Source organism: Palaemon carinicauda, chromosome 39 (assembly GCF_036898095.1).
Source record: "Palaemon carinicauda isolate YSFRI2023 chromosome 39, ASM3689809v2, whole genome shotgun sequence".
NCBI lineage: Eukaryota > Metazoa > Arthropoda > Malacostraca > Decapoda > Palaemonidae > Palaemon > Palaemon carinicauda.
The window spans coordinates 14,717,855-14,730,630 of NC_090763.1; the positions used below are offsets into that span (position 1 = coordinate 14,717,855).

General features: G+C 35.1%; 1 protein-coding gene across 2 annotated transcripts in view; it reads left to right on the forward strand.

The window, feature by feature from the left end:
• Positions 1-12,776, forward strand: part of LOC137631020 (uncharacterized) — a 326,574-nt gene that overhangs the window by 278,027 nt on the left and 35,771 nt on the right. For both annotated transcript variants that reach the window (XM_068362569.1, XM_068362570.1), the window contains exon 2: positions 4,592-4,717. In XM_068362569.1, the coding sequence (XP_068218670.1) occupies positions 4,592-4,717 (126 nt within the window). The remainder of the gene's footprint in view (positions 1-4,591; positions 4,718-12,776) is intronic.

The following is a 12,776-nucleotide window of genomic DNA, read 5'->3' on the forward strand; positions in this document are numbered from 1 at the left end:
TAAATTATGACCTATATAATCTCATTTGTTTAGCCATGTACTGTATATACATTATGCAGTTATAGGCTATACTTATGTAATTGCTCTTATTGGTAATTTTGTTATTGTTCAATTACGGAATTACCTACTTTATCGTCGTTTATCAAGTGATAATTTGCTTTCTCAATCCCCCTTTGTTTAATCGTTTTGGTACAGTTGAAGAAATTAAAGGTTGCGACATTACATCACAGCTTTTACTTGTTTTGACAATCGGGTTTGACGGAGATGTTATTTATCGTATCTTCGCCTTGTTCTGTCGCCATCAAGAGAAAATATTACAAAGTATTTTCTCCCTGGGCCCTTGTCCGGGGGAAGTGTGAGGTGTTCTAGGAAATTACAATATATAGAAGGGACCGCACACACCCGCCTTGCATCTGTGCCAGATTGAACTCGTAACTTCGGCCCAGTTTTTTTTACTATTTTATCTATTTACCCTAAACTTTCAGTTAATGGAATAAACTTTATTATGTCTATAAGATTCAGGCTAGTTATACATCATTATAACTAAGTTGGAAAATGTTTAATAAATAGACGATTTAGCAACGTGGCGTATCCAAGAAAACCAGTTTGTGGGGTGTTGCCAAATGTTGATGCGTCTTGGTTATCTATATTTTAAATTATATCAGCATTATTCGACTGTTATTTTCATAACCAAGGTTTTATAGCTTATCATAAATGTATCATTTTATGTGTGGAATTTAATGTTAACCATTAACTTGAATGAGGCCAAAACTTTAATCGTTTCTGTGCAATGGGTGGAACCATCAAGTGTTTAACTGTGACGTAACGACTTTCATCATGCAGTGGTGTGTTGCCAACTCATCGGGCTTAATTTTTTTTACTCCTTAAAATCGAGAAACTGCATGTATGTTCAATTCGCGGAAGTGAGAGATTTTGGAGATTTAAGTATATCTAATTCCTTAGCTTTATGAAGATGATAGTTCTTCTAGAGTGGTCTTTATATTCGCTGATCACTAGCCAGCTAGAAACGTGTTTGGCAATGACTTGCGGGAACTCCACTAAATTCACACCAGTTCTTCTTTGTTTCTTTCCTACATATTTTTTGTTCGTCTGTTTTTGCATTTCCGTGTCATATGTTAAAAGTTGATTTATTTAGCTTAAATGGTGCGTTATTCGGTGATGTCATCTTGGTATTGCTTTTGCCATTGTAAACGGGAATGTCAGTGTCCCCAGTCGAATTAGTATCAGTTATTATTTTTAGATAAATTTATATAATTCTCTCTCTCTCTCTCTCTCTCTCTCTCTCTCTCTCTCTCAAAAGCTTTTAATTCAATACTTAATCTGGCGAAATCTAATCGAGGCCCTTTGCGTCTCTAGTCTTAGGAAGATATATATATATATATATATATATATGTATGATATATATATATATTATATATATATATATATATATATATTATATATATATATATATAAATACAGTATTGTTCTCATATATATATATATATATATACATACATACATATATACAAATATATTAGTACAGTATTGTTCTCACCTTATAAAAGTCAAACTTTGATGTAATTTTGTGTCCTCTTGTTTACTGAGCATTTTACTCCCTTGCATTTAATTTATTATTCTATAACTTCTTACCCATTAGAAACCTATGATATAATATTAACAAACTTGAATTTCTCAAAAACTTCTTTGATTGAAATTTTAACTTGGCCGTTTCTCAGCTTCGGCATGATGATTAAACATAAAGCATTGGCTTATTTATTGGCACAGAAATAAACGAATTATGCGTCTCCTTGACGCCACATCTATAGGGTAGGAGGAGTAATAGCAGTAGTAGTAGTAGTTGTGTCTCCTTGGACCTCTGCCAAAATCATCACTCAGTCTTTCTCTTCATGATACAGCAAGAACCAACGGCTATGTTTGGTTGCAGATACACCCTTGTATTATTATTATTATTATTATTATTATTATTATCTATATATTAATACGATAGCGTGTGTTATTTATTTTGTCATGCTTTAAAGAAAACGGAAATAATTTCATGGTATACTCTTACAAATTCACGCTTTAAAGAAAACGGAAATAATTTCATGGTATACTCTTACAAATTCACTCTTTAAAGAAAACTTAAATAATTTCATGGTATACACTTACAGATTCACATTAGACTTTGATTACTTAACCAAAGCACATCTTATATAGTTTTCCCAATTTTGTCTTTACCACCTGACTTTTTTTTTAAATATTAGACAAAAAATTGAGATCTATCAATTTCCATAACCTAAATTATAGAATTAATCTCGGGACATTTTTATTCAAACATGTATAGGTTAGGAACAAGAGAATTGGTATTGAAAATATAATTTTGTGTAATTTACACGGGTTCCGCTAGTTGTTGTTACAGTATTATTATTATTATTATTATTATTATTATTATTATTATTATTATTATTATTATTATGAGAAAAAAGCCAAAGGGAACTAAATTTGTGAAACTAGTTTTTTTATATGTGATATAACAGTTGAGACAGTCAAGGGAATTAAGATGAGTTTATTGTCTTCTTGGTATTAAAACACAAAAGTTGGTCGATCTGCAAATGTCCATATCTTTATGTTCACCCTTTTATAATAATTTTAACTAATATTTTTTTTTCGAATATAATGTATATGTATATAGGTTATACCATTGTACTTGTTTTTATATTACCTTGCATATTAATATTATAGTTGTCACTGTTAATATTATTATTATTATTATTATTATTATATTAAAGTGATTTTTCATGTGGTCACATAGATATCTTGAATTATTATTATTATTATTATTATTATTATTATTATTATTTTTATTATTATTACTTGTTAAAAGCAGGATGCCATAAGCCCGAGGGCTCCAACAGGGAAAATAGCACAGTGAGGAAAGGAAATTAGCTAATATATATATAGTCTTATAAGAAGTAATGAATAATATAAGATACCTTAAGCACAGTAATAACATTGAGATAGATCTTTTATATATAAGCTATAAAAACTTGAAAAAAATCCACAAAGTGAAAGAAAATAAAATAATGTGCCCAAGTGTACCCTCAAGCAAAAGAACTCTACCCCATGACAAAACAAGTCCATGATCCAAAGGCTATGGCACTACCAGAGACTAGAGAACAATGGTTTGATTTTGATATATCTTTCTCCTAGAAGAGCTACTACCATAGCTAAGAGTCTCTTCACATCTTACCTAGAGGAAAGTAGTCAGTGGATAATTACTAGTACAGTGCAATAGGTAACCCCTTGAGCGAAGAATTGTTTGGTAATCTCGGTGTTTAAAGGTGTATTAGGAAAGAGGAGAATATCGCAAGAATATGCCAGACTATTTGGTATAAGTGAAGGCAAAGTAAAAATAAGCCGTAACCAGAAAGAGGGATCCAATGTAGTACTGTTTGGCTAGTCAAAGGACCCAATAACTCGAGCTTTTTACGGTTTTCTCTGTTCTATTTCTGTTTTCCCATATCCCTTTTATAATAATTATAAAAGGTTATTGTTGGATTTTACCACTTCTGATATCTCCATTTCCATCTCATCTGTTATATATTAATTACCTAATTATTTTACTTGAAATTATTTTACAGATCTTGTAGGTCCTGTTGAAGGCAAGTGTGAAAGGACTAGGAAAACAACCTTGTATACTCAATTTTTTTAATGAGGCGCATTTGCACCGACTCGCAGCGGTGCTCTTTTAGCTTGGAGAAAGTTTCCTGCTACCTGATTGGTTAGAATTATCTTGTCCAACCAATCATCGAGCAGGAAACATTTCCGAGCTAAAAGGGCACTGCTGCGAGTCGGTGCAAATCTGCCTCGGTAAAAAGAATTGACTATAGTATGTTTTACTTTTGGTAATTTTCAGTGTTGCTAGCAAGTGTCTGGTTAAGAGCTGTCTTCAAACATTTTACTTTCTGTATTTTCAGTGGTGCTAGCAAGTGTGGTTAAGAATTAGATTCTAACATACTACGTTTGGTATTTATCAGTGCTGCTAGCAAGTGTTTGGTTAAGAGCTAGCTTCAGACATTTCAATTTTTGTATTTTTAGTGTTGCTAGCAAGTGAGGTTAAGAGTTGGCTTCAAACATTTTACTTTTGGTATTTTTCAGTGTTGCTAGCAAGTGTCGGGCTAAGAGCTGCCTTCAAACATTTTATTTTTTGTCTTTTAAAGTGTTGCTAGCAAGTGTGGGTAAGAGTTGGTTTCAAACATATTAACTTTGGTATTTATCAGTGTTGCTAGCAAGTGTTTGGTTAAGAGCTGACTCCAGACATATTACTTTTGGTATTTTTCAGTGTTGCTAGCAAGTATGGTTAAGAGTTTGCTTCAAACATATTACCTTTGGTATTTATCAGTGTTGCTAGCAAGTGATTGGTTAAGAGCTGGCTTCAAACATTTTACTTTTTGTATTTTCAGTGTTGCTAGCAAGTGTCTGTTTGAGAGCTGGCTTCATTCATTCTACTTTTTGTTTTGTTTTTTCATTTTTGCCAGCAAGTCTTACAGAAAATTTCCTCCTAACATGTTACTTTTTGTCTTTTCAGTGTTGCCAGCAAATGTCTGGTAGAGAGTTTGCTTCAGCAAGTCAGCCAGCTGTCAGACATTGAAAAATTCATGCTCTACCTCAAATTGCCTGTTGGCCGTCCTCCTGATACAGATCCACTTAAACAGTAAGCTGCATTCTAATGTCAAGTATTCTAGTTTTAAGTTGTGTTTGTAAAGATTGCATAATGCCTCTTCATCTTTTTTCCTGTGCAAACCCATAAATCAAGTTTCCATTTCAGTGAGCAGTTCCACCAGAATTTTGCAATTTGATTCACCGGATCGGTAATATTACGGTAGAGTCCCACCGAGCTCCATTACCGCTTGCCAGTACATAGGAGCTTGATGTTTTCCTTTTTCGCAAGCAAAGCGAGCGCATGGCACAGCAAAAACCACTAGACTCAATGGAAAGATTATTGAAATCTAATGGTTTTTGCTTCGCTGTGCGCTCGCTTCGCTAGCGAAAAAAAGGAAAACATCAAGCTCCTATGGTAATGGTGCTGGGTGGGACTCTACCGTAATATTACCAAAAAATCCTGTTTATTTATTGTTCTTGCATGTGACAGACTTTCCCTTAACTTTTTTTTTCTAGTATATTAGAATCCTGTTAACCATTTCAAAATATTAATGTTTATGGTTCAGAGGTGGTATGCTTTCTGTAACTTCAACTTTTCACAAATAACAGGTTTCACTTCCTTTGTTAAAACTTGGAAAAATATTAGTTATGTAGAATGATTTTTTATTGGTTACTTGTGCTGTGTATTTTCCTCTACTGCATGCTAGTTTTAAGGTATATAATGTAATACAGTGGTCAGGTTATGGTTTACATTGCATGGCTTCATCACCTCGAAAGAGAGAATTTTTATGAAATGGTCCACCTTTGGTAACCTTTATGGTTGTAATCAATGTCAATTTTGGGCTATTATTGTTATTAATTTTATTATTATTATTTATTATTATTATTATTATTATTATTATTATTATTATCTAAGCTACAACCCTAGTTGGAAATCCAGGGTGATATAAGCCCAAGGAAAAAGTGGGCATATTATGGAAATAAGGGAGGTCCTGTAAACAGTCATAAAAGAGAGTTGAATTGACTCCTTCTCGAGGAAGAGCAAGTACCTCTCCTTTGAAACTATTACAGTAATTGTGGTATGGATTGCACTTTTATCATTATGCTACCAAAACAACAAGTATTTTTAAGAGTATTGATGAAGTAGTGTTATACATAATCCCCTAATGAACCTGGACTAACTCCTCTTTTTAAAATCTTTCCAATTCATGAATTGTTAAAGAAGACACCATTGTGATTCTTGCCACCAAATTTGGTTAAAAGGTAGACCATCATGTAATGCAAAAAAATGCACAAAGGGAAGTTGTTAGTATAGTAACTTATCATTACAACCCCTACCTAGTTGACAGTATATTGGTCACAAGTGTTTTGATGTAAGGGCCCTGCCAAACTGAAATTATGATTCCGATTACCTAAGACTCTTTTTGTGTACTATTATCTTTGGCCATAGCATTTGAAAATGATAGTTCATACATGACAAGGTTACTTCATTAATGAACCCCTTTCAGATAGATGGATGTATTGAATTTAGGTCGTAAGGCCATTCAACGCTTAGGTGCAACTGGGGAAACACTCCCCACCACAGTTGTACTGTGAAATTTAAATTAAAAGAGGCGGCAAGACTGAAGGAAGTAATCGGGAATGGAGGTAAAGGCCAAATCTAGAAAGTAAATGCAGCTATGGGCCAAAGGATGCTGCCGAGATCTACAGTGCACTGCTGGCACTCCTCCTGTAATAGGTCCTTTCATGGGCAGTGACATTCACCTTCCACAAGTACATCTTGGGGAAGAAATTGCAAGTTACATTTTTTTGCAAGAATTATAATAGTGTCTTCTTTAAAAGTTCATTTTTGCAAGAATTATAATATTGTCTTCTTCAAAAGTTAATTTTTGCAAGAATTATAATATTGTCTTCTTCAAAATTTCTTTTTTTGCAAGAATTATAATATTGTCGTTTTCAAAAGTTCATCAGTTGTACGTTGAGAGGAATTGTTTCCAATCGATAGGAAAACGTGTAGTGCTTTAGCAATACTCTTTGAATACTTGTTTATTGAGGAATAATTCTCTCCAAGATCACAATGAATGAATACTTTTTCTCTAGAATTTCATATCTAAAAAGAAACGCTTTGTAGGCATTCCTTTTATCCTTTGTAAACTTATTGAAAAGGAGTTTAAAGTTTTGGAAACTTTTCCCAATCTCGGGGAAACAAGTGAGGTTCTTGTTTTTCTAGATTGCCAGAAATCATAGATATTGTGATTTGATTTATTTTTACTTAAATGATTCAGTAAGAGGAATATACAGTATACATTTGCAATCCATAATTTTATTGGTTTGTCTGGTAGTATATATAAAAAAACTACCGGTATATATAGCCCACCATTCATACATGACAGATAAAGATCACAATTTGCTGTATATACATTCATAGTAGTAGTCTGTATTCAAATTATTATAGATTGGTAGGTATTAATATCAATAATAAAGTGGATAATAGATATATTTTCTTTTAAAGCCCTCTTGATGTTAGTTGAATACCCTTAAATATCATTCATAGATCCACCCTTTTGTCTAATAACATACTCAAAATCTATGTAATTATCGAGCTAGGTCATAAAGGATAATTGGAGCTTTAATGATTTGCTTTTGGTGATTCTCTGATCATTGAATTTTGTTGGTGTTATTAACTAAGTTTTTATTAGTAAGTATAAAGATTTCTGTGGAGGTGTAATTTATTTTTGAAGTTGGGTTTCTAGCCTTAAGGAAATGCAATACAGTATGAATTCTAGACTAGCTGTTGAAAAATGTAGTTAGAAAATTTATATTTTAATAAGTCTTGCCTAACATTCATAATCTTATAACCTTTGAAAATACATCTTTAGTTAATAAACTAAACAATTTGAGGATGAGTAATGGATTTGTATGACTAGCCTCCATCTCTCAATATTGGTACTTATGTAGCACTGGTAGCCACCAGGCTTGAATAAAAAGTCTCGCTTCGTCAGGTGGTAAATTGACGTATTGTTTCTATTATGTTTGTTAGCGGATTTTTTTTCTTGTCATTTATCTCCTACTCTTGGAGGTAGTATGATTCCTCCCAAAACCGTGTTCGAACGCCGAATCAATTGTCGCCGTAAGAATGAATGGAAGTATTACAGTAAGCAATTATTTCCCCACCTAAGGATGCTCATATTATGAACCATTTTCATACAAAATTTACTCTATTAAGATAGTATTGTATAGTACAGAAATAATCCACTTTACGCTGGTTGTGACTGTGTCACATTCTTAAGTATCAATCCTCTTGATTAATTGACTGATTGATTGATTTGGAGTTTTCTACCATCCTGACTGACATCAGAGGTCATTGATGTCTCAACCCTCATGAAGATCTGATATGACAACTTCAGCATTGTCCGTTCTTGTAACTATAAATGTTTCATGGAAAATGTATTCAGCTTTCTAATGCAGTTTCATTTTCTATTTTTGTTCCTTTATTATGTTACGAAATGTCAAGGAAGAATGTTGACACATGTCATTGCTCACTGTAAAAAAGTTTGCAAGTCATGAGCCCAACAGTAATTTTGTCACTGCCACGATCATCAGATGGTTAAATATTATTATTATTATTACTTGCTACGCTGCAACCCTAGTAGGAAAAGCAGGATGCTATAAGCCTGAGAGCCCAGTGAAGAAAGGAAATAAGGAAATAAACTATATAGGCTATAAGAAGTAATAAATAACAATATAAAATTTCTTAAGAACATTAGAATAGATGTTTCATATGTAAACTATAAAAATAAAAATAAAAATAAAAAAGAAGAGGAAGAGAAAGAAGATAGAATAGTGTGCCTGAGTGTAATCCGTGTTAGGTTGTTTTACCCAACCTTATGCTGGTTTCTACATCGTAAAATTATGATTAAGTGGTGTACTGTGTATTACTATACTTCACATGGAGATACTGTATCTGGCTTTTATAATATGATAGCAGGATATAAGTGGTTTTTTGTGTTCATTACTGTACAGTATGTGTAAAAGGAACTTATTCACTTTATAAGGAAAAAAGCTGACTGACTTTGGGTCTTTTGAAACCAATTAATGATGCAGGGCTGGCTGTTACTGTACATAAATCATACCAAATAGTATACAAAGTTCTATTTAATAGAATAAGTGAATAAACATGGACTAAATGAACATTGGACTTCACTTTACCTGTTGGAAGGTCAGAAGGCACATCCTTCTCGACTTCTGAGTTAGCAGCCAGTTAGTCATATATAATGGCCTTTCTCTGAGCAGTCCTGTGGCTCGACCAGTGTTCAGGTGCAGTGATGTACTTGCAACAATAATGGGGATATCAACAACTGACTCTTTGGAGAAGTATAGCAACATGTGCTGTTTTATGAAAAGGCAGTGACCTTTCTGTTACATCAGTGAGCAAACCAATGGACCAACTGAATTTTGGAAATTGAGGTATGCCCTGATCTCCCAATTCTGAAAACAAGCTGGTCTAGAGGTAGTTTTGACGCTGAGGAATTCATCAGTGCGGGAATCCACATCACACTTTCTGAGGAGTCATTGTAGGAGGCTGTGGAGAAGTGGAGGCCTGCTTTGCTAGACTCCCTGATGCTTTGCACAGTCTCCTTCAAGGGCTCTGGCTCTTTGAAGATATCTGCGTACAAACCTTTGGGGGCAACCATGACTGTGAGATCAGGTAGGAAGAAAGTTACTTTGACTTTCTCATGACCTCGATCACGTCAACCTATGATCTCTTCCTCTCGGAGGGAGCCTGTGGAACCACAATTCTTGTAAGGCCTCTAACATGTCCAGTTCAAAAATGGAGGTAAAGGGGGCTGCTGATGTTGGCGTTCCACCTCCTCTTCTGCCATGAGTGTGGTGATGTCTGTCATGCCATTAGCTAGCTTAGCAAAGACTCGGAGTCAAGCCTTGGGTATTGAGTATTGTTTTGGGACTGGTGCTTGTTAAATTTTCTGAACTGCTCCCCCCACATATCTCTCAGATCAATAGCATTCATGAACTGTCCTCCATGATAAAAACCCTAGCATTGTTGACACAGGTGAAAATGAAGGAGAAGAATGCTCTCAAAGTTTTTTGAAACATCTGTAGGCTCATACAGTGGACTGCGTGCTGGAACCCTGTCATCAACCTCTCTCCCCTTATACTGTTTGATCAAGGAACAAAGTTCTGTATGAAAATTGTACTGTCTATACTGATTCCACCAGAGAAGTAAAATACATACTTTCAATGGATCTGAAAGATGCATACTTCCAAGAACATATTCATCAATCTTCTTAAAAAGTACCTCTGCTTTTTCCTCAAGGTATTCACTCAAGTGTTCACACTGGTGATAGTTTGAGGCCACTTGCAAGGGATACATCTATTGATATAACTTGATGATTGGTTAATCCTAACCTCCTCAGAGAGGTAGTTGCTATAGGATTGAGATAGTCTTTTCTCCTTTTGTCACGATCTGGGGATGGTGATAAATTGAGAGAAGTCAAATCTCACACCCAAGCAGAGGTTGAAATATCTGAGCATGCTGATAGAGATGGCAGCATCAAGATTCTCTCCAACAAAAGATTGCATCCCCAAGCTTAGAAAGGTAGTCCAACTGTTTCTGTCCTAGTCATCACTTTCAGTTCAGCATTAGCAGACTTCTCGGCCACTTTTCATCATTGTAGAAGCTCGTTCCTCATGGACACCTCCACCAGAAAGTCCCTCAGTGGTGTTTGAAAAATCACTGGTCACCTTCCAGTGAATCTCTAAGATATACTGTCCCAGTGGGACGGTAGGTACAAGACAATCTTGCCTGGTGGCTGAATGAAGGAAACCAACCAAACGGAGTCTCACTTGACTCCCCACTTCTAGACATGCTGATGTTCTGATGCATCAAAGAAGGGGTAGGGCACACACCTTGGCAGCTGCTTGTGTCTGCATAGAAACATGTTGGAAATGCAAGCAGTCTTTCTAACTCTGAAAGTATTCCAAGAATGTAAGAGGAAGCTGTCTCTGTCTGCATCAGAGAGGCTCTTTTCAGTTGCGGCTGAAGAAGATTACTGCTCAACCTTGAACACAGTCTTTTAAGTGAATGGCATAGACCTCTGTTCCTCATGGGAATTCTCTATGCATGTGGGAAGCGTCAACCCTTGAGGGAGACAAGGTGCCAGCTCAGTTGAGGAGTCACAATTATCTGTATTGGTCCCTCCATGGTATTCTGAAGGAATCTTGCAGTCGGTAAAGTAATGAAAGCCAGGGTTTAGAAGCTTCAATCAATCTTTATTGCCCTATATTTACGGGAGTATACCCACAATTCATTTGTTCTTGGCCTTGTGATGACTGCTGAAGTAGTTGTGTAGCCAGTTTAACTTCCACACGTGACAGAGAGTATCATGCATATGGTATTGTATAAATATGTGCCTGGATGAAAAGTAGAATGTCTAGCTCTTATGCATCTTCTTTTTTTTCTTTCCTCACTTGTGGAGTAAGCAGTTGTATAGTTACACACTATTGTTAAAACTAGATCGGTAAGAACAGCTCTCCCCCATCTTCCATGAAAGAGGGGGAGGATGTTGGAATGAATACCAAATCCATTGGTCATCATACACTTTAATTCCAGACTGCATCTCCCCTTTGGGAAAAAACTATTTTGACTGCATCTCCCATCTGGGATAGGATTCCTTCATTGAGTACCAGCTGCATACCCAGTAAAAGCCAGTCCCTATCAGCTCTCTCATTCCTTTGATTGGCAGATAGGAGATTGCTGGAATCTCTCTCTCGCTTCCTTATAGGACCAGGGAGATGGATATTCCAGGAGAAAAAAAAAGAACCAACCAGTTCAGTTCTAGGTGGACTTCCTCCTTCCAATCATTTTAAAGGATTAAAGATTTGTATACGTTTAGGAATAAGTAACATTTTGAAAGTACTGTAATTTGTAATTTTTATAGCTATATAAACCTTGAGTCCTTTAAAAGTTAAACTTCACCCTCAACCATCCCTTTCAGTCCCTAGTTGAAGGTCAAAAGGGAAGAGTCTTTGACATATTACTCTTATATGCTCACCACCTGCCGTTAACTATGTTGCCAATGAATTGAATGGCTGTTCTGGCTCTAGTGAAAACATTTCCTATTTCAAAAGATTCAGGTTTGTATGATAAGGAAAAATACATATCCCTTTTAGAATTTCTGTCCTTAGATACTCCAAAGGTTCTTTGATTGTAACATCTGCGTTGGCTTTGGTACTACAGTACAGTATATCAACACATTTAGATCTATCCAACAGTTAATGAATGATGTCATCTTAGCCTTCCGCTTGGAGGATTCACCTAAGTCAGATTCTATGTCCTGGTATTTTGATATACAGTACAGTAGTCTAAAATATTCTGTCGGGTCCCCACTTTGAGCCCACGAGTCTGCTTTGTTTAGTATGCTATCTTCAGAGACCCTTCTAGGTGTAAGGATATTATGAGGAGTCCTCGGCTTTTATAGTCTTTTCTCATTTTAATAGCGTTAAGGAGACGTTATTTATTTAGTATGCTATCTTCAGAGACCCTTCTAGATGTAAGGATGTTATGAGGATTCTTCGGCTTTTATAGTCTTTTTCTCATTTTAATAGCGTTAAGGAGACGTTAAGAGTAGTCTGTCTCTGTCAACATCAGGTTTCCACGGGATTAGCTGTTTGATGGTTGAATGCCATATAAGCATTTTATTATTTTATTATTTACTTTATTTATTTATTTATTTTATTATTATTTACTTTATTTCAGGGTAGATTTCTATACTATCTGTAATTGTTTACCACTACCAACCTTTCAATCAGTATGGAAAAAAGCCAAATGAATGTTGAGTAAGACTTATTGAAATAAACTGAATCTTTAAAAATACCTTTTTTAATTTCAGTATTTGCCCAATATTAATTCATGCTTGCCCTCTTCCCCACATGTAATGGCGACATTGAGATAGCAAGTTGTTCCAACATGGCAGCTATTGGTGGCCTTACATTGTAGTAGTAGTAGTATCGAGATACTGTATAGGAGAGCTAGTCATTCAGGTCTATTACCAATCACCTAATTTTTAAATGGTAGACCAAAGCAGAGTTTA